General features: G+C 41.5%; 1 protein-coding gene across 3 annotated transcripts in view; it reads left to right on the plus strand.

The window, feature by feature from the left end:
- The window catches only part of azi2 (5-azacytidine induced 2), a 123,237-nt gene that overhangs the window by 88,031 nt on the left and 13,602 nt on the right, over positions 1-21,604 (plus strand). For all 3 annotated transcript variants that reach the window (XM_068059682.1, XM_068059691.1, XM_068059675.1), the window contains one exon: positions 19,966-20,090. In XM_068059682.1, the coding sequence (XP_067915783.1) occupies positions 19,966-20,090 (125 nt within the window). The remainder of the gene's footprint in view (positions 1-19,965; positions 20,091-21,604) is intronic.

Below are 21,604 nucleotides of genomic sequence, written 5' to 3' on the forward strand. Positions count from 1 at the left end.
GGCATGGGTATCTGCTCACCTGCAAGAGCTGCCATTTTGGATATTGATGTACTGAAAGAACTGCAGCTTTGTTTCTTATCCTGTATGGAACAATACACATAACCTATCACACCTTTCACTCTCCAAGTGTATGAAAAGGAAATTAAAGTTGAATTATAGCATATAATGGATGCATGCTTCTATCAATGGCTATGAATAATTAACAGATTAATTTAATTTGTATCAATGAATGGGGTGTCATACAGTTTGAATTCTGACTATTGGGTTTATTTTAAGCAGACTAAATTAAATATTAAAAATGGACCACTCAATTGCAGAATCTGAAACTGCAGTGGTTACGTAACCTTATGGTAAGATGTCATCCATTTAGAAATACCACATTGTTAAATGTTTTATTTTCCATTAACACATTACTGTACCAGTGGTGAGAAAAGTTGCATATGTGTTGACACAGAACAAGTGTTTATTGCATAATTGCAAGTGTTTTTTTTTCAGTTACGAGTGTCTAGCTGTAAGCCATGTAACCATAATCTCTTGAAAAAATCACAAACCATTGCTTAGATCTGCTGAGGTATTAGTGCATGGAAGAGATGGGTGATCAAAGGCAAGCCTTTGTTTTAGCAAGCTATTAGGGCTGATGTCTTCCATTTTTGCTGCCTTGCGTTCTTCTGCTCCATTCGCTCAATAGTGAATTACGTAAACCCTGATTTCTGATGTAACCCTGTCTACGTATGGCTGAAGAAAAGAAAATTGCCTCCTATTGAAATGATTAATATTTCCCATTAGTTATTTTTCTTTGCAGTTTACAGCATAATCTTACTAAGTTTCTACATTAGTCTAAATTTCTAAGTAATGCTAATCTAGCATTTTGTGGTTCTTGAATTTGTGGTGTGCTCCAAATAATGGAACATTAAAAATTGATTTTTTAAATTTCCTAATAAAGACTGGATTTGAAAACTTATGTATTAAAAAGAAATCTATCCTCCTTGTACACTTGCCTTCCCACACAATTTATTTATTACAATTTTTGATATACTCTTAATATACAGCACCACAGAGATGAAGCCTAAGGTATGAAGTAATTGTTTTATTGCAGTTGCTGGAATGGACAGTGCACTATGAGCTAGTTAGAGACAATAAATTATTAATAAATTAATGGCAAATTAGTTAGTTGAATTGAAAACTTACTTAGTAATAGAAAGCATAAAATAATAAATGGAAGACAAAGAATTGATAGGCAATCATGGCACTCAACTTGCACGTAGTAAGATCTCACAAACAAATTACATTAAATGAATGATCAATCTGTTTTTGGTAATTGAGGGAAGAATGTTGGCGAGGCCACTAGGAGAACTCTTTGCTCCTCTTCAATAATTCCATAATTTTATGGGGGGTTTTTTACATCCATTTTAGCAAATAGACTTGACTTTGGTTTCATGTATCGTCTAAACTGATGTGCCGCCTCCAATAATTTTTTATTTATTTAGAGATACAGCACTGAAACAGGCCCTTCAGCCCACCGAGTCTGTGCCGCCCATCAACCACCCATTTATACTAATCCTACACTAATTCCATATTCCTACCACATCCCCACCTGTCCCTATATTTTCCTACCACCTACCTACACTAGGGGCAATTTATAATGGCCAATTTACCTACCAACCTGCAAGTCTTTGGCATGTGGGAGGAAACCGGAGCACCCGGAGGAAACCCACGCAGACACGGAGAACTTGCAAACGCCACACAGGCAGTACCCAGAATTGAACCCGGGTCGCTGGAGCTGTGAGGCTGCGGTGCTATCCACTGTGCCGCCCTCTACAGCACTCTACATCAGCACTGCAGTGAATTAGGTTATGTATTCAAGTTCTGGAGTCAAGCTGAATCCTCTATAAAGGAAGGTGCTACAGTTTTGCATCTGCCATAGATACCTTCTCGAATTCAGTAGCATTAGTTGCTTCGATAAGCAGTTTGAGATTCTTACTTTTACGGGAGTTGACTCGCCTTGCCTTGTATCTAATTGTATGAGAGTATAACCCAAGAATGTAACAATACCATCCTCTTGTGATTTCTCTCCTGCCCTGGCTCTGAGTCTGCATCTCTCTCCAATTCCTCTTTCATCTCCATTGGTGCCCTCTTGAAACTCATCTCATCCATGAAGACCCACTTGCTGCTGCTTTGATCCCATTCCTAATAAACCATAGACCACCAACTTTCTTCCTAGTCCCCATGCTAGCTGACCCCCATCCTGAAAAGAATCCACTTGATCACTCTGTCCTTGCAAACTGATGCTCCATCTCCAGCCTTCATTTCCTTTCTATAGTCCTCAAATGTGTTGTTGCCTTCTAAGTCCATGACTATCTTACCCACAGCTCCCTGTTTGAATCTCTCCGATCACAACGGAGGTGAGACATATCTGTTACAAATGGCATTCGCTATGACTGTATTGAATTATCCCTTTTCATGTTCCTCACCCTCAGTGCAACCTCTAACACAGTTGAGCACACACCCTCTTTCAGCTTTTCTCCTCTAATGTCCCAGCTCAATGGGATTGTCCTCATCTGGTTCCATTCTTGCATATCTAGCCATAGCATTAGCACATATCTTTGGGGCCCCTTCTCCTTTAAGTTACATTGAGTGTACAGTGCTGAAACAGACCATTCAGCACAACTGGTCTCTGGTGTCTATGCTCCATGCAGGCCTCCTCCCTCCTCTTCCATCTAGCTCTATCAACATATCTTTTTATTTCTTTCTCCCTCGACCTTGTATAGCTTCCCCTTATATGTATCTATGGTATTTGCCTCAAATACTCCTTGTGGTAGCACATTCCACATTCTTACCACTCTTTGGGTAAAGAAGTTTTTTACTGAATTTCCTATTGGATTCATTAGTGGCTATCTGTATTTATGATCTCTAATTTTGGGCTCCCCCAGAATGGAAATATTTTCTCTACATCTATCAAACCCTTTCATTATCTTAAAGACCTCCATCAACTCACCCCTCAGCCCCTCTCTTTTTACGAGAGAAAATGGCCCCAAACTGTTCCCATTTTCCTGAGAAGTGTATCCTCTCACTTCTGGTATCATCCTTGTAAATCTGTTTTTGCACCTTCTCCACTGTACCTATATCCTTTTTATAATATGGTGACTAGAGCTGTGCCCAGTAATACGTAGTTAACACAGCTTCTCTGCTTTTCAATTCAATCCTGCTAGAAACTAACCCTAGTGCCATTTGCTTTTTTTTTAATGGCTTTAATGATTTGCAATGTTACTTTTCGTGATTTTGTCTATCTGTACGTCCAGCCTTTTTCACAATTAAGTTTAGCATTTGGAACACGCTGTCTGATAGGGTGGTGGAAATATATTCAGTAGTGACTTTCAAGAAGGAATTGGATAATTACTTAGAGGAGAAAAGAATCCAGTGACCTGGGGAAAGAGCATGGGTGTGGGACTAACTGGATTGCTCTTTGAAAGATGGGCTGAATGGCCCTTTTTGTGCTGTACTATTCAATAATTCAAAATGTCATGACTTTCCTAATCTCTCCATATTCCCTTCTCTTTTTTTATGTACTTAGTGTGTTTTATTTTCTTCAGTTTCAATTCTGCCCATATCTTTTGATTCATCTATGGTGTTTCATTATTGACTAATTTGTTATTGTTAGTGGAATATATTTCTCCTAAGCTCTCAACCACCTGTTTTAAATATTTCCTACTGCTGCCCCATCTCCATTTTTTTCCAGTTTACCTTCCTGAAGTTCCATTCTCATCCACTCAAAATTAACTTTTTGTCCAATCTATTATTTTGATATTTGTCTTACATATGTAAACCTTATGACGTTATGTTCTCTATTCCTCCATACTTAACTTCTGTCTGTTCTGGTTCATTTCCCATTGCTTCTCTGGGTTGCTAGTGTGCTGGCCAAAATTTATCCCTCAACCAGCATCTAAAACAGATGATCTGGACATTTCCAGGCAACTCACTGATGAAGACTATTTGAATTTTTCCAGCTCTTGGGTAGGTTTTGGAAGAGTGGGCTAAGTGATCAGGAGGGATGGGGTGATTGTGGTAGTGAGGAAACAAGGGTGAAGTGATCTGGTGGAATCAGGTGGTTGTGGGGAGAGGAAGGGAGGCAGTAATCAGGATATATTGGCCTTGAAGGGAGTGCAGTGTAGATTTACCAGAATGATAGCTGAACTCCAAAGGTTAAATTACGAGCAGTGATTACACAAACTAGGATTGAATTCCCTGGAATTGAGAAGGTTAAGAGGTGATTTGACGGAAGTTTCCACAATATTGAGGGGAACTGAAGGGTAGATAGAGAAAAAACTATTTCCACTGATTGAGGAGTCTAGGATTAGGGTTCATAGCCTAAACATTAGAGCCAGAACTGTCAGGAGTGAAGTTAGGAAACACTTCTACACACAAGGCTGGTAGAAGTTTGGATCTCTCTTCTGCGAATGGCAATTGATGCTGGGTCAATTGTTACTGTTGCGTCTGCGGTTGAAAGATTTTTGTTAACCAGAAGTGTTGAGGGATATGGGGCAAAGGTGGGTATATGGAGTTGGGTCACAGATAAACCATGATCTCATTGAATGGTAAAACAAACTCAAGGGGCTAAAGGGTCTACTCCTGTTCCTATGTTGAGGCATAATCATTTGTAAAGTAGGAAGTGCAGCAGCCAATTTGCACACAGCAAGGGCTCACATACAGCAGTGTGATAATGTCTAGATAATCTGTTTTTGTGATGTTGGTTGTGGAGTAAATGTTGGCCAGGACAGCAGGGAGAACTTCCCTGCTGCTCTTCGAAATATTGCCATGGGATCTATTGCAGTAATGTCCCAATTATACAGGGGGGTTGAACTTCACATATGTTTTTTTTTTAAAAAGGACTTCTGGAATGCACTGCCTGTGTGTGTAGTGGAGGCAGATTAAACTGAGGATTTCAAAAGAGAATTGGGTAATTATCTGAAGAGAAAAATTTGCAGGTCTATAGGCAAAAGGCAGGGGAGTAGGATGAAGTAAGTTGCTTTTGCAGAGAGCTAGCATGGACATGATGGATTGTGCTGTAACCATTCGATGATTCTAGGTAATCAAATAAGTGCAAAAACAATAGGGTAGTAATAGTGGGGGATTTTAACTGCCATAATAATAACTGGGATAGAATCAGTGTGACAGGCATTCAGGGGAACTATTTTAGCCTGTACATCGCAAGCCCAACAAGAGAGTGGGTGCTTTTGGACTTAGTTTAAGGGTATGAAACTGGGCAGGTGGAAGGGATATCAGTTGGGGAACACTCCGGTGGAAGCGATCATTCAGTTAGATTTAGGATAGTTATGGAAAAGGACAAATGCAGACCAGGAAGAAAAGTTCTCAATTGGGAAAAGTTAATAAGTTGTGATGTAATTTAGCTGAAGTAGACTGGAAACAGCTACTGACCTTGCTAGGTCAGTGGGAGGTATTCCAGGAAGAGATAGTGAGGGTTCATAGCAAGTATGGTCCCTGAAAGAAAAAGGGTAGGACTAACAAATACAAAATTCTTTGGATGTCAGGGGGATTAAAGGAGAGGATAAAGAAAAAGTTCAACAGATGCCAAGGGCTCAATCGTGCATAAAGCCTACAGGAATATAAAAAAAAACATAGGGATGAAATTAAAAAGGAAATTAGGAACGTCAAAAGAGGGCATGAAAAAATATTGCCAAGTAAAATCAAGGAAAACACAAAGATTTCTTTTATAAATGCACAAAGAGCAAGAGGATAACTGGAAAAAAAGAGTAGGGCCTATTAGGGGGCAGAGGACATGGATATGGTTTTTAATGCATACTTGCATCTGTTTTCACAAAAGAGAGAGGCAATACAGGCATTGCAATCAGGGAGAAGGAGTGCAAAATATTAGATTAAATTAACAGTAAGAGAGGCAATATTAAGGATTTAACACCTTTGAAAGTGGATAAATCCCCAGACCTGGATTAAGTGTATCCTAGGCTGTTAAGGAAGCAAGAGAAGAAATGGTGGAGGCTCTACCCAACATTTTCTTTCCTCTCTGGCTAGAGCCGTAGTGACAGCGGACTGGAGGACATCTAACTTTGTACCATTGTTTAAAAAGGGAGAAAGGGATAGACTGTAAAGCCTGGCTCGGGTATAAAATTAAAACCCGACCCGACAATACGGAACAAAACAGTACACTCCAGCCTGAGCTCGAATGCTGGACGCCGAATACAGATCCGACCCATCCCAAACCCAACACGTGTAGTCGGGTTTGGTCTGGTAGCCAGGCTTTAATAGACCGAGTAATTACAGGCCAGACCTTGGTGGTAAGAAAATTATTGGAAAAAATTCTGAGGGACAGGATAAATCAAAGCATGGATTAATCAAAGACACAGCACTGATTTGTTTAGGGAAGGTCATAGTCATAGAGAGAGATGCAGCACTGAAACAGGCCCTTCGGCCCACCGAGTCTGTGCCGACCAACAACCACCCATTTATACCAATCCTACATTAACCCCATATTCCCTACCACATCCCCACCTTTCCTCAATTCTCCTACCACCTACCTATACTAGGAGCAATTTACAATGGCCAATTTACCTAGCAACCTGCAAGTCTTTGGCTGTGGGAGGAAGCTGGAGCACCCGGCGGAAACCCACGTGGTTACAAGGAGAACTTGCAAACTCCACACAGGTAGTACCCAGAATCGAACCCGGGTCGCTGGAGCGGTGAGGCTGCGGTGCTAACCACTGTACCGTTGAGTCATGTCTATCGCGATTGATCCTCCTTGTTACCTCCTCAAAAAATTCAATGAGGGTAGTGTAGTTTATATGGAATTTAGCAAGGCTTTGATAAGGTCCCACATGGCAGACTGGTCAAGAAAGTAAAAGCCCATTGGGTCCAAGGAAAAGTGGCAAGTTCGATCCAGAATTAACTCAGAGGCAGGAAGCAAAAGGTTAATGGTTGATGGGCGTTCTTGTGATTGCAAGGCTGTTTCCAGTGGGGTTATGCAGGGTTCAGTACTAAGTCCCTTTTTGTCGTATATATCAATGATTTGGATTTGAATGCAGTGGGTATGATTAAGAAGCTTGCAGATGATACAAAAATTGGCCATGTGGTTGATAATTAAGAAGAAAGCTGTAGACTGCAGGAAGATATTAATGGACTAGTCAGGTGGGTGGAACAGGTGGCAAATGGAGTTCAATCTGGAGAAGTGTGAGGTGTGTTAGCCTTGGGGAAGGCTAACAAGGCAAGGGAATACACAATAGTTGGTAGTACACTGAGAAGTGTAGAGGAACAGAGGGATTTTGGAGTGCATGTCTACAGATCCCTGAAGGCTGCTGAATAGCAGGTGGTCAAGAAAGCATATGGGATACTTGCCTTTATTAGCCAGGGCATAGTAAGATCTAGGAGGTTATGCTGGAACTGTATAAAATAGTAGTTAGGCCACAGCTGGAGTACTGTGTGCCGTTCTGATCACTGTACAATAGGAAAGATGTGGTTGCACAGAGGAGATTTATCAGGATGTTGCCTGGATATTTTTTAAAATTTATTCATGGGATGTGGGCTGTGCCAGCATTTATTGCCCATCCCTAATTGCCCTTGAGAAGGTGGTGGTGAGCCGCCGCCTTGAACCGCTGCAGTCCATGTGAGATAGGTACACCCACAGTGCTGTTGGGAAGGGAGTTCCAGGATTTTGACATAGCGACAGTGAAGGAACGGCGATCTAGTTCCAAGTCAGGAAGGTGTGTGACTTGATCGGGAACTTGCAGATGGTGATGTTTCCATGCATCTGCTGCTCTTGTCCTTCGAGGTGGTAGAGGTCACGGTTTTGGAAGGTGCTGTCGAAGGAGCCTTGGCGTGTTGCTGCAGTGCATCTTGTAGATGGGAGGCACTGCTGCCACTGTGCGTCGATGGTGGAGGGAGTGAATGTTTGTGGATGGTGTGCCAATCAAGCGGGCTGCTTTGTTCTGGATGGTGTCTAGCTTCTTGAGTGTTGGAGCTGCACCCATCCAGGCAAGTGGAGAGTATTCCATCACACTCCTGACTTGTGCCTTGTAGATGGTGGACAGGCTTTGGGGAGTCAGGAGGTGAGTTACTCGCCGCAGGATTCCTAGCCTCTGACCTGCTCTTGTAGCCACGGTATTTATATGACTTCTCCAGTTCAGTTTCTGGTCAATGGTAATCCCCAGGATGTTGATAGTGGGGGATTCAGCAATGGTAGTGCCATTGAATGTCATGGGGAGATGGTTAGATTCTCTCTTGTTGGAGATGGTCATTGCCTGGCACTTGTGTGGCACAAATGTTACTTGCCACTTGTCAGCCCAAGCCTGGATATTGTCTAGGTCTTGCTGCATTTCTACACAGACTGCTTCAGTATTTGAGGAGTCACGAATGGTGTGGAACGTTGTGCAATCATCAGCGAATATCCCCACTTCTGACCTTATGATTGAAGGAAGGTCATTGATGAAGCAGCTGAAGATGGTTTGGCCTAGGACCCTACCCTGAGGAACTCCTGCAGTGATGTCCTGGAGCTCAGATGATTGACCGCCAACAACCACAGTCACCTTCCTTTGCGCTAGGTACGACTCCAACCAGCAGAGCATTTTCCCCCTGATTCCCATTGACTCCAGTTTTGCTAGGACTCCTTGATGCTTTACTTGGTCAAATGCTGCCTTGATGTCAAGGGCAGTCACTCTCGCCTCACTTCTCGAGTTCAGCTCTTTTGTCCATGTTTGAACCAAGGCTGTAATGAGGTCAGGGGCTGAGCGCCCTGGCGGAACCCAAACTGAGCATCACTGAGCAGGTTATTGCTAAGCAAGTGCTACTTGATGGCACTGTTGATGACACCTTCCATCACTTTACTGATGATTTAGAGTAGACTGATGGGGCAGTAATTGGCCAGGTTGGACTTGTCCTGCTTTTTGTGTACAGGACATACCTGGGCAATTTTCCACATTGCAGGGTAGATGCCAGTGTTGTAGCTATACTGGAACAGCTTGGCTAGGGGTGCGGCAAGTTCAGGAGCACAGGTCTTCAGTACTATTGCCGGAATATTGTTAGGACCCATAGCCTTTGCAGTATCCAGTGCCTTCAGTTGTTTCTTGATATCACGTGGAGTGAATCGAATTGGCTGAAGTCTGGCATCTGTAATGCTGCGAACTTCAGGAGGGGGCCGAGATGGATCATAAACCCGGCACTTCTGGCTGAAGATTGTTGCAAATGCTTCTGCCTTATCTTTCGCACTGATGTGCTGGCTCCCCCATCTTTGAGGATGGGGATATTTGTGGAGCCACCTCCTCCAGTTAGTTGTTTAATTGTGCACCACTATTCACGACTGGATGTGGCAGGACTGCAGAGCTTAGATCTGATCCGTTGGTTATGGGATCGCTTAGCTCTGTCTATTGCATGCTGCTTATGCAGTTTGGCATGCAAGTAGTCCTAGGTTGTAGCTTCCAACCAGGTTGACAGAGGGAGCTGAATGGGAGATCTAATTGAAGTGTATAAAATTGAGGGGTCTAGAATAGAATGGATAGGAAGGCCCTATTCCCCTTGATTGAGGGGTCCATAACGAGGGGGCATAGATTCATGGTAGGAGGATTCGAAGGGATTTGAGGGGAAACTTTTCATCTAGAGTGTGGTGTGGATCTGAACTCACTGCCTGAAAGGGTGGTAGAGGCAGAAACTCTCATAACATTTAAAAAGTACTTGATATTCACTTGAAGTGCCATAAACCTACAAGGCTACGGACCAAGAGCTAGAAAGTGGGATCAGGCTGGATGGCTGCTTGTCGGCCAGCATGGACATGGCTGAATGGCTTCTGTGCTGTAAATTTATCTGATTCCAGAGAATTGGCACAAGCACGATGGGCCAAATGGTTTCCTATACTGCATGGTTAATTGAGCAGTTCCCATTAAACAAGTGATTTTATGTCGCAAAAGTTTGCATTTACTTCAGACCTCATGTCGGAAACATCAAAATAAAATAGATGCTTGGAGGATGAAGGAGCACTAACAGAGATTTCTTACGCACCACGAGTTTAATATGCATTAAACTTTTCTGTGATTGAAGAAAGTGGAACTCTAGATAATTACAGAAAAGGAAAAGCATTTGGTCAATCTTCATTCAAATTAATAATAAAAACAAGAAATGCTGGAACCACTCAGCAGGTCTGGCAGCATCTGTGGAAAGAGAAGCAGAGTTAACGTTTCGGGTCAGTGACCCTTCATCGGAACGAAACGTTAACTCTGCTTCTCTTTCCACAGATGCTGCCAGACCTGCTGAGTGGTTCCAGCATTTCTTGTTTTTATTTCAGATTTCCAGCATCCGCAGTATTTTGTTTTTATTCATTCAAATTAACCTTGGCTCCTCTGGTTCTTAAATAATTCCAGAGTTTTCAATACTGGGCCAAATGGCCTCCTGTGCCGTTATGCCTCTAAATCTCTACTGTTCTATCCAGAAGTCCATTCATGTACCGATAACTGTGTGTGACAAAGAACTTTTAAATCAGCCCTACGTTTGCCTCTTCCCAATTTGAATGTGTCTCCTTGCTTCATTCTCTCAATTTAAGGTAACTTTCTGAATCACCTTTTGCATACCATTAGATATCATTCACATCTGTAATATCACACCTCCGGCGCCTCCTTTTGAGACTAAAAACACGTTTCTCCACATTTTTTCCTCTATTTGGTGATCAGACTGAATACAGTGCTCAAGGTTTAGTGTGACCACAGCATCATAGGTTTTGAGCACACCTTTCTTCTACTATTCTGGTTTAATAGTTCAACATTCTGTTGGCTTTGTTGGTGCACAACATATGGGATCAGTGTAGTCTATTGAGACTCTTGGGTTTATTTGAACTTTACTTGAAGGTGTTGAAATAACCATAGTGTGTGTTGCCCATTTTTCTCTCAGTACTTTACATTTAGAGTCATGGAGAGATACAGCAGTGAAACAGGCCCTTCGGCCCACCGAGTCTGTGCCGACCATCAACCACCCTTTTTTACTAATCCGACATTAATCCCATATTCCCTACTACATCTCCACCTTCCCTCAATTCTCCTACCACCTACCTACACCAGGGACAATTTACAATGGCCAATTTACCTATCAACCTGCAAGTCTTTGGCTTTTCCTGGATTAAATTTCATCTGCCATTGTTCTGCCCATAGGTATTTTGTCCAGCTTGTTCTGCAATTTCCTCTGATTTGACTACATGTCATAGTTTGGTGTCATCTGCAAATTTGTCTATTTTCCATTGAATTTCTTGAGTCCAAATCATTGATCTAAAGTAGAAACATTAGGGGGCCAGCATTGATCCCTCCGGCACGGCACCTCAGTTAGTTTCGACCCCCCCCACCCCACCAAAACCCTACCTTGACCTAATTATTGCAATGAGAACCTGATGTCTATCTTTCCGCCAATTCCTTATTCACTCTCAAGGTTTACACTGGTTCTCCACCACCCCACCACCCCCCCCTTCCCCACAGCTTTGCGATTAATTAATAGCCCTTCACATGGAACAAGAAAAACTGGAGTGTTCAGGGGCAGAATCGACAGTTAAGACAGGTAACCCTTTTATCAGGCAGTTCAGATTTTAAGATCTACTCTTGAGTTATGCAAACCTATTTGATTACACATGAGTAGGATAAGTGGTCAGTATCTTCCTCAAGATTGAGTAAAACATTTACTTCCATATATTTCCTTCGCTCTTCCAGTTGGCTGGGCAGGTAGAACAATCTAAAGGATATTTAGCGATAAAGGAACAAATGTCCAGGACTGCAGAACCAGGCTTGTGTCTGAGTCAAGATAAATACCACTTCCATCACTTTGCTGATAATTGAGAGCAGACTGCTGGGCTGGTAATTGGCCAGGTTGGATTTGTCCTGCTTTTTGTGGACAGGACATACCTGGGCAATTTTCCACTTTGTTGGGTAGATACCAGTGTTGTAGCTGAACAGTTTGGCTAGGGGTACAGCTAGTACTGGAGCACATGTTTTTCAGCACCGCAGCTAGGATGTAATCGGGGCCCATTGCCTTTGCCAGTGCACTCAGCCATTTCTCGATTACGTGAAGTATCGAATTGGCTGAAGAATGGCATCTGAGGTGGAGGTCTCCTGATGATGCTGATGGCCCAGAGCGCCTCATGGGTGCCCAGTGTTGAGTGGCTAGATATGTTCTGAATAATAGATATGTTCAGCATAATGTCACACAACACGATGAAGGCTGTCCTCAATGTGAAGACAGGACTTCATCTCCACAAGTGGTGGTCACTCACAATACTCAAGACCAGGTCATTGGGTTATGCTTTTAATCCAGGTCAATGCCACGTGTGTGTGATCCTGTGTGGTGAAAACCTCCTACATCACCCACAAATACTATTTGCTGCAGTGGTGGATATTATACAAGAGCAATTGAACTTGCAACCATTAATGCAAACATTCAACTGAGGGGGAATGATTTTAAATATTTTTGATTATTTTAGAAAAGCATGACTATAATGAGGAATTTTGTATTAAACACTTTACAAAGTATTAGTCAATATGAATAAAACCAGATGGCTCACCCATATCTACCTAGGTGCCAGGCAAGATAAAGGCGCACATGGCTCAGACAACCCTGTAAAGTCCTCTTTATGAACATCTGCGGACTTGTGCCAAAATTGGGAGAGCTGCCCCACAGACCAGTCCAACTCACAGAATCATATTTTTCAGCCAATATCCCATACTCCTCCATCACTATCCCTGGCTATGTCCTTTCCCACTTATAAGACTGACCCATCAGAGGTGGGGGTACAGTGGTATACAGATGGGAGGGAATGGCCCTGTCATAGAAACATAGAAAATAGGAGCAGGAGTAGGCCATTCGGCCCTTAGGGCCTGCTCCGCCATTCAAAACGGATCATAGCTGATCATCTAATTCAGTACCCTGTTCCCACTTTTTCCCCATATCCCTTGATCCCTTTGGCATTAAGAAATTTATCTATCTCCTTCTTGAATATATTTAATGATTTGGCCTCCGCTGCCTTCTGCGGTAGAGAACTCCACAGATTCACCACCCTCTGAGTGAAGAAATTTCTCCACATCTCTGTTCTAAATGGCATACCCCGTATCCTGAGACTGTGACCCCTGGTTCTGAACTCCCCAGCCATCGGGAACATCCTCCGTGCATCTAGCCTGTCTAGTCCTTTTAGAATTTTATAGGTTTCTTTGAGATCCCCTCTCATTCTTCTAAACTCTAGTGAATATAGGCCTAGTTGACCCAATCTCTCCTCATATGTCAATTCTGCCATCCCAGGAATCAGCCTAGCACATCATTTTTGCATTCCCTCCAGGGCAAGAACATCCTTCCTTGGATAAGGAGACCAAAACTGCACACAATACTCCAGATGTGGTCTCACCAAGGCCCTGTATAACTGCAGTAAGACATCCTCCAGACCCCATGAAGTCTCGTGGCATCAAGTCAAACATGGGCAAGGAAACCTCCTGCTGATTACCAAGAACTGCCCTCCCTCAGCTGATGAATAAGTACTCCTCTATGTTGAACACCAATTGGAAGAAGCACTGAGAGGTAGCAAGGGCACAGAATGTACTCTGGGTGGGGGACTTCAATGGTTCATCACTAAGAGTGACTCAGTAGCACCACGACTGACCGAGCTGACTGAAGGAGATAGCTGCTAGACTGAGCCTGCAGCAGGTGGCGAGAGAATAAACATGAGGGAAAAATCATCTTTACGTTGTCCTCACTAATCTAACTGTCCCTGGTGCTTCTACTCATGACAATATTGTTAATGACCACCATTTGTGGAGATGAAGTCCTGTCTTCACATTGAAGACAGCCTCCATCATGTGTGGCATTATGCTGTGCTGAATGGAATAGATTCAGAACAGATCTAGCCACTCAAAACTGGGCACCCATGAGGCGCTCTGGGCCATCAGGTCCTCACCATCACAGGTCCTCACCATCACAGATGCCATTCTTCAGCCAGTTCGATTTACTTCATGTGATATCGAGAAATGGCTGAGCGCAAAGGCAATGGACCCTGATCACATCCTAGCTGCGGTGCTGAAAACCTGTTCTCCAGTACTAGCTGCACCCCTAGCCAAGCTGTTCAGCTACAACACTGGTATCTACTCAACAAAGTGGAAAATTTCCCAGGTATGGCCTGTCCACAAAAAGCAGGTCAAATCCAACCTGGCCAATTACCAGCCCAGCAGTCTGCTCTCAATCATCAGCAAAATGATGGAAGCTGTTGTTGACTGTGCTATCAAGTGGAACCTAATCACCTGTTCACTGATGCTCGGTTTAGGTTCCACCAGGACACTCTGCTCCAGACATCATTCCAACCTTGGGGCAAAATGGACATAAGAGCTGAATTCCAGAGGTGAGGTGAAAGTGATTGCTTCTGACATCAAGACAGCATTTGACCGAGCATGGCATCAAGGAGCTCTAGTAAAATTGAAATCAATGGAAATCGGAGAAGACTCTCTGCTGGCTGGAATCATAGCTAGCACAAAGGGAGATAGTTGTTATAAAAGCAAAATACTGCGGATGCTGGAAATATGAAATAAAAACAAAGAAATGCTGGAACCACTCAGCAGGTCTGGCAGCATCTGTGACAAGAGAAGCAGAGTTAACGTTTCGGGTCAGTGACCCTTCTTCGGAGATAGTTGTTGTTGGAGACCAAACGTCTCAGCCCTAGGATGTTGCTACAGGAGTTCCTCAAGGTAGTGCCCATGGCCCCACCATATTCAGCTGCTTCCTCAATGACCTTCCTTCCATCATAAGGTCAGAAGTGGGGATGTTTGCTGATGATTGCACAGTATCCTTGACCTACCATTAATACCTAAAAAGTTGCTAAATGTGCAAGTATGTTATGAATCAACATTTTGGTGTGGCACTGACAAATTCATTGCTGGCAGAAGCAGGTGAAGATCCCATGAAACATTTTAAAGAAAGGTATGGTGTTTTCCCAGTGTAATGGCTAACCTTCATCCCAACTGCCAGTGCCACCAAACAGATTGATTAACTGGCCATTTATCTTGCTTTCTGTGTGACCTTGCTGTTTACAAATTGGCTATTGTGCTGGCCTAAATTACGATAGTGACTACACTTCAAAAGTAATTCATCAGATGTGAAGCACTTTGGAATGTTCTGAGGGTATGATAGGCTGTATAAAAATGCAAGTTTGAACTTTACTTTCCTAATTTAGAATGGTGTGCCCGACTAACTTTTGTTCAGAACTGCAAAGACAGCAAACGCGTAGGACTGTGCACATTTATATTGCTCAAACTAGCTTGCTTATCCTGTCAGCAGAATTGTAAATCCAAGTTTTAGGGAAATATAGTGTCGTTGGGTTGAGGGAACCAGGTGTGTCCGTACTGTGGAATACAGCCAATGGAAAGAGAGACTGGGTCTCCATCCATCAGCTGTATAGATATAGTACAAACATTCATGATGAACGTTGGTGAGAATGGAAAGGCAAATTTGGAGAAGGGAGATGGGCAAAACCAAAGTCATGACTTAATTGATCATAATCTCTGTCTTTGTAACTTTTAAATTTAAATGTGTAATGGATAATTGAGTGTGAATACAAGGCAAGAATCTCAGCATGGGTTCAGGTCCCAAAGATGCAAGAGAAAAGTTCTGCAGTGCTTTACAATTGTCAACTGAATTCCAAGGCGAGGTTATAGGCCTATAAAAACATTTTCTATAGGGATAGATTTCCCATTAATTTAAGTGATGGAAATCAGGCAATTATGATTGAATCCTTGTAAGTTTATTTTTATCATTCACTATTGATTACTCAGAACTTTCTTGTCTTAGCAGATCACAGAATTCAGTACTGGCAATCACTTATTTTCGACATGAGAGGATTTTTTGAAGACAAAGACAAACTATACCATTTCTATTCTTGCACCACCTAATATTTCAGTGATCAGAATCTTAAAAATGTCCTGTCGGGTTCACTTGTATGGTGAATTTGTGTTCAAGAACGTGTATTGCTTAATATAATCAGTGATTTTAGGTTTACCTCTAGGTGGAGCTCAAGCATAGATTAACAACTTAATTTGAACCCTTTTTCCACTTCTGTTGTGAAATGGTTGTTGCAAACAGTAATTGAAAGTATGAAGGTTTATAAATTTTGTAATAGAATATTGAATCATGTGTATATAACATTGTTACTCCTTTAGAAAATATTATTTTGTCTCTAACTGCTTTTGGATTGTTAGAGGTCCAATATTGTTTGAGGTACAGATTTCTCCTTTCAATCAAGCCAAAAACATCTTTAACTCCCAACTATGCAAATAGAATTCCAAATGCATTGAATGTGCAATTAGATTTGAACTGTAGTTTTAGAATTGCATTTTCAACAAAGCATTGCTTATCATTAATGCATATGTTTATTAAACTCTGGAACTCCCATCCTCTGCATCTTTTGCCTTGTCATCCTACTCCTGACTTTCAAAAATTTCCAAGATGAACTCTTCAACTGTGCTTTTTCTCCCTGAAACTGAAACATTTTAATTAGACACCCTTCTCAGATTTATATTACAGTTTTCAACGGCTATAATTCACCTATTTCAGCTACAGCTGGTACTAATTTGCACATTTCAACAAGATTTATCCCATTCCTAAATGGGATTATGGTATGAATGGGCTTGTACCTGTAATTCTGCAAACCACAAGTTACTGATCTTAGCTATGGTATTGTGGAGAGGTGCCAAGTAAAAGCAATGAGCTGGTGTGGAAAATTAGAAAGGGTGCCTTACCAGCAATAGAGACTGAAAATGCATTGGCTACTTTTGTGGTTGTTGAATATTTTGGGGGAAGTTGAAAAAGGGAGAGTTTTATTTGTTTTGACATTCCAACTTTTTGTTCACTGTTTTAATGTATTACGTTAAGAAGGCTTTTTTGTCAATCTAAGTCCGATAATGGTTCTATTCCCTCTTCCCATCAGTTTCAGGTATTTTTCAGATGTATAATCTAGGTTTTCCTGTGGGAGTGCTTAAGAGCCAGATTGCTGAAATTTGTTGAAAAACTTCCTTGGTAGAAAGATTTTATCTGTATTTTGTAACTTTATGCTTTAGGGATTGCTTTTCAGGTGTGGATTTCTGCTATTGCCATTTTCAGCTCAGTAGCCCAAAAATGTCTTAATAGGATTTCACTTCACTAAGAGCTCTTTAGCAATTGTGTTGCTGATCCCCTTCCTTCTGTGCCAGAAAGATTCCTGTGGAATCCATTGGTCCTGAGCCCGCTGATTCAGAAGATAGCTTAAAAGGGATAAATTTGTCACCAGGGTCAGCTGATAAAGGAGTTGTTGTACAGGAACATTTGGAGGACATGGTGATGATAAGATCATAATTCTAAATCTTGGTTGAAACCCTGTCGATCTTGACCAGTTGGGCAGCAGTAGTCTGTGATGTGAGTAGATCTGTTTCATAAGGTTCAGCTGGAACAATCTAGCACTGAGGACCACTGATCCCTGCTGTGATCCCTAGACTGAATAAACATCTTGTCGAAAGGATGGTTTGTCCTTGCATGCCATGGTGGGGATAACCTTGTGATGATGCTGTTCTCTTTTTTTGAAATTTTACAGAACTCTCCCCCTTCTCGCTTACGATCAAATTCTTGCTAAGAATTGCTGTTGGAGTATCTGACACTATTGACCATGCTAATAGGGTTGAACAAGACATCTTGTGTAATGCCTGAGTTTAGGTCATCAATGGTTAACTTTTATTGCCTCAAAACAGACTAAATGAAGTCTGTGAGCTAGAGACAATGTTTTTTGACCCATTCACTGGTATTTTTGAGAGGGATCTGAACCTGTAGTTTGAAAATCATGTCAGTAAACCTGATGGCAGGCTGTATGCTCCTAGACTGATTCATCAGTCACCCAAAAGCGCACCCACTGGATCTACATAATTACCTTGCTTAACTTTGAAGGACTGAGAATACTGCCATGGAATCGATCTTCAGCAGTACAGAGCTGCTATACATTTTATTTACTTGGGTTCTACTTGGGCTTACTTACAGATATTGTCATTTGTGAGTGGAGATATCATGAACTGCCTCTGAAAGTTATAGTCTATGCTGTTTGGAAATCTCTGTACAAGAGTTTAGTCCTTGTTCAGGCTCTGAGCTACCCTAGTTTTGTATACATCCAGCATTCCTGTGACGTGATCTTGTGGGATAGGTGCACCTAGGTTTCAAGTTCACTTTGTGCAACATTTCATAATTGTGATTTCCATAAGTCCATGCAGAAACTTGTGGTTGCAGTGGTGAAGTTCCTGCTGATCCAGTGAAGTATGAAGTGGCTTCCAGATATTCTGATACCCTCGGATCCCAATTTAAAGATGAAATCTTTGAATGAGGAAGCTAAGTTGTCAAAATTAAGGACTATGTTCTACCAGCATTATGGAAAGTGTGAAAAATCCCCCAACATCATGAAGGAATTTTCAAAGAAGCAGCTATCACAAAGATGCTATCCCTAGTATGTGGTGACTAGGTGGCAGTTGGTTTGGGGTTTAGGGAGTGGTTTGTGGTCAGGAGTTGGTGGGGTAGTGATCCTTGACTGTCTACTTCCCCTGCATTGGGCAGAGCGTGTGGCATATAGTTTTATAGTGACATTTTTACGGTGAGAAGAAGAGGAAGCAGATAGAAATCAGTAGTCCCGTAGATCCAGTATGCCTACAAAGTGGAGCTGACCACAGCTGCTTGACAGTAGGCTGGCAGCTTGGCCTTACAGAAAGATTGGAAGACTTTATTGGCCTTCAAAATGGTTGCAGTGTTGTTGATACTAGTCCGTGCCAAGTGTGGTACTGTGTGGCGTACCAGTGCTAGTTTGTAGCAGCAGCAGTGGAGCATGATCAATACTAAGGTCATTCCAGTAAGTTGTGATGGGTGCATACTAAAGAAGAAACTGAAATTCAGTGTTCAATTTTGTTTTACATTTCTGAAAGATTTCTTTGAGTAAGTGATTTTATTCTATAATTGCCAATTCTGGCATGTTTTTTTTATTGTTCATGAGGCTGCAGTTTCCATTCTTCAATTTCAAACTCCTTTCCCCATATAGTTTATAAATACGTGCTGAGATTGTAACCCATTCTGTGTACTGTGAGTAAGCCAGGAGTTACCGTTTTGAGAAGTGGCAAAATAAATGAAATCGTGGGCATCTCCCTGACTCTTCTGGAAATGAAATCTGACCTAAACATTGATCTGCAACTGCTCACTGTCCATGTTTTGGTTGTACAACTAGCTGAATATTGGTCCAGTGCTAAATGAGCAGAAATTTTCTCCAACTTAAATATTGGAAAGACTAAAGCTATTGTCTTTACTCCCCTCTGAAACTCCATTCCCAACTAGCAACTCCATCATTCCTCCTGGCAATAGTCTGCAGTTGAACCAGACTATTCGCAACCTTGCTGTCATATTTGACCTAAAGATGAGCTTCTAACCACATATCTGCGCTATCACTAAGACAGCCTATTTCCACCTCTAACATCGCCCTACACTGCCCCGACTCAGCTCATCTGCTGCTGAAACCTTCATTCATGCCTTTGTTATCTCTAGACTTGGCTATTCCAACACAGTCCTAGGCAGCCTCCCACATTTTGCCCTCCATAAACTTGAGGTCATCCAAAACTGTGCTGCCCATGTCCTTACTCGCATCAGGTCCCATTTGCCCCTCACCTCTGTGATCGCTAACCTGCATTAGAGTAAAAACATGTACCATCTTTTTTTTATTGTTAGAAAAGAAAATAGACCACATTTTTAACCAATACCCAATGAGCATTTACTTTTTAGAAAAAAAAACATGCAAGTCCAAATTTTGCTTCTTGAAATGGTTTATCCCTTTAAAAAATATTGTTCCTGAGGCTCTTCTACCAGATACGCAACTATTTATTTTAGCAGATATTATTAATACATTATTTTGCTTTTTCATTGTGACAAAGTAGACAGTGAAAGTTTTTTTTATTTTAGAGAAGTTGGTCTGCAGAAACCATACCAGGATCTGAAGAGAGAAATGTCTAACTTACATTTGGTGACAAAGACACAAGCTGAGCTTCTGCGAAAACTGTTAGCCACACAGGGCTCAACAAAGAATGGTAAGTAATGTACAGTGTGAAGGGGAAATGGTCTGCCTTTAACCACTGATCCTATCAATGCCAATAAAAGAGCAGCTGTCAAAAATATCTTTTCGGCATGTCCTGATGTCTAAATACGTAAGCTACTGTCTGGCCTTCATATGTATTAGTTCTGTCTATCTTGTGCTGATCAGCTTCACACTTAAAGGTGTTACTCATACACAATAAATATGTTCTGTACTTTTTTTTCTGTTCCCCTTGTGGCTTCTTCTCCACAGTTCAGAACATTATTAGATGAATTACCCTTTGCAAACAATGCTGAGGTGTGACCCAAGCCATTTTGTAGCAACCTTGATGTCCAATGTCTCAACTTACAGGAAAAAAAGTCTCGATGCTTGTTTTAAACAAGTCTGCAAATTGAAAGATTGGTGTAAAACTAATTTTTGAATTCTATTACTCCAAATAACAGATGATCCTAAAAAGAGGCATGAGTTACCCCATTTCTCAGATTCTGATTTTAATTTTGTTATATCAATTTTACTGGAACTTTAGCTGCTACTATTTTTTACAACAGTATAAATGGTAATGCAGTAGTTGAGAGCTGCTCTTTTATTTAGAGAAATGTCACTTTTCAAGAAAAGCCTCATCACATTTGCATCAGATAAAATTTACTTCAAGATTCTATTTTTTTCCAAAAGGACAATTCATTCAGATAATGCTAGAATAAAGGTTCCATATTTCTCTACTTTGTATTTCATACGCTTGAGAAAATGACTTTACGTGTGATATAATATTAGTTTGAAAAGTATAGTTTCAACTATTAAGGTATTTCAATGTTTAAAACGATTAGTATTTCCAGACTGTGCTTTTTTTTTGCCTTAGATATTGTAGAAACATTGGAACAGGAGTATAGCCATTCAGCCCCTCGAACTTATTTCCAGCATTCTATTAGATCATGCCTGATCTTTACCTCAACTCAACTTCCTCATCTTTTCTCCATATCCCTTGATACCCTAAATTAACAAAAATCTTGATATTGAAAATTTTAATTGATCCAGCATCCACAGCCTTTTGGGGAAGTGAGTTCCAGATTTCCGCAATCCTTTTTGTGGTAAAAGTGTTGTTCCTGATTTCACTCTGAAGTGGTCTCGCTCTAATTTTAAGATTAAGCCCACTTATTCAAGAGTCCCCCACCAGAGAAAATAGTTTCTCTGTATTTACCTGATCGACTTCCATAATTATTTTAAACATTTTGATTAGATCATCCTAAACTCAAGAGAATACAAAGTTTAAACGGCCTGTCAGTTTAACCATTTAAGTTCCAATATGTAAAGCAATTTTGTTGTTTTACCAAACTTATAAATGTTTTCATGGAAAACAATAGAGCTGCTACAGTCCCCACCTCTTACAGTGGCTGTGTTGGACTTAAAGCGATTTGCCTGCTGTGAGAAATGGATGGTCAAACTGCTTCTTTGCTACTGGCTTTTACTCTGGTAGCTGGGTGGGGGTGGCGCTGAATACAGTGCATGGTTTTG

The sequence above is a fragment of the Heterodontus francisci genome, chromosome 2 (assembly GCF_036365525.1).
Source record: "Heterodontus francisci isolate sHetFra1 chromosome 2, sHetFra1.hap1, whole genome shotgun sequence".
Taxonomy (NCBI): Eukaryota; Metazoa; Chordata; class Chondrichthyes; order Heterodontiformes; family Heterodontidae; genus Heterodontus; species Heterodontus francisci.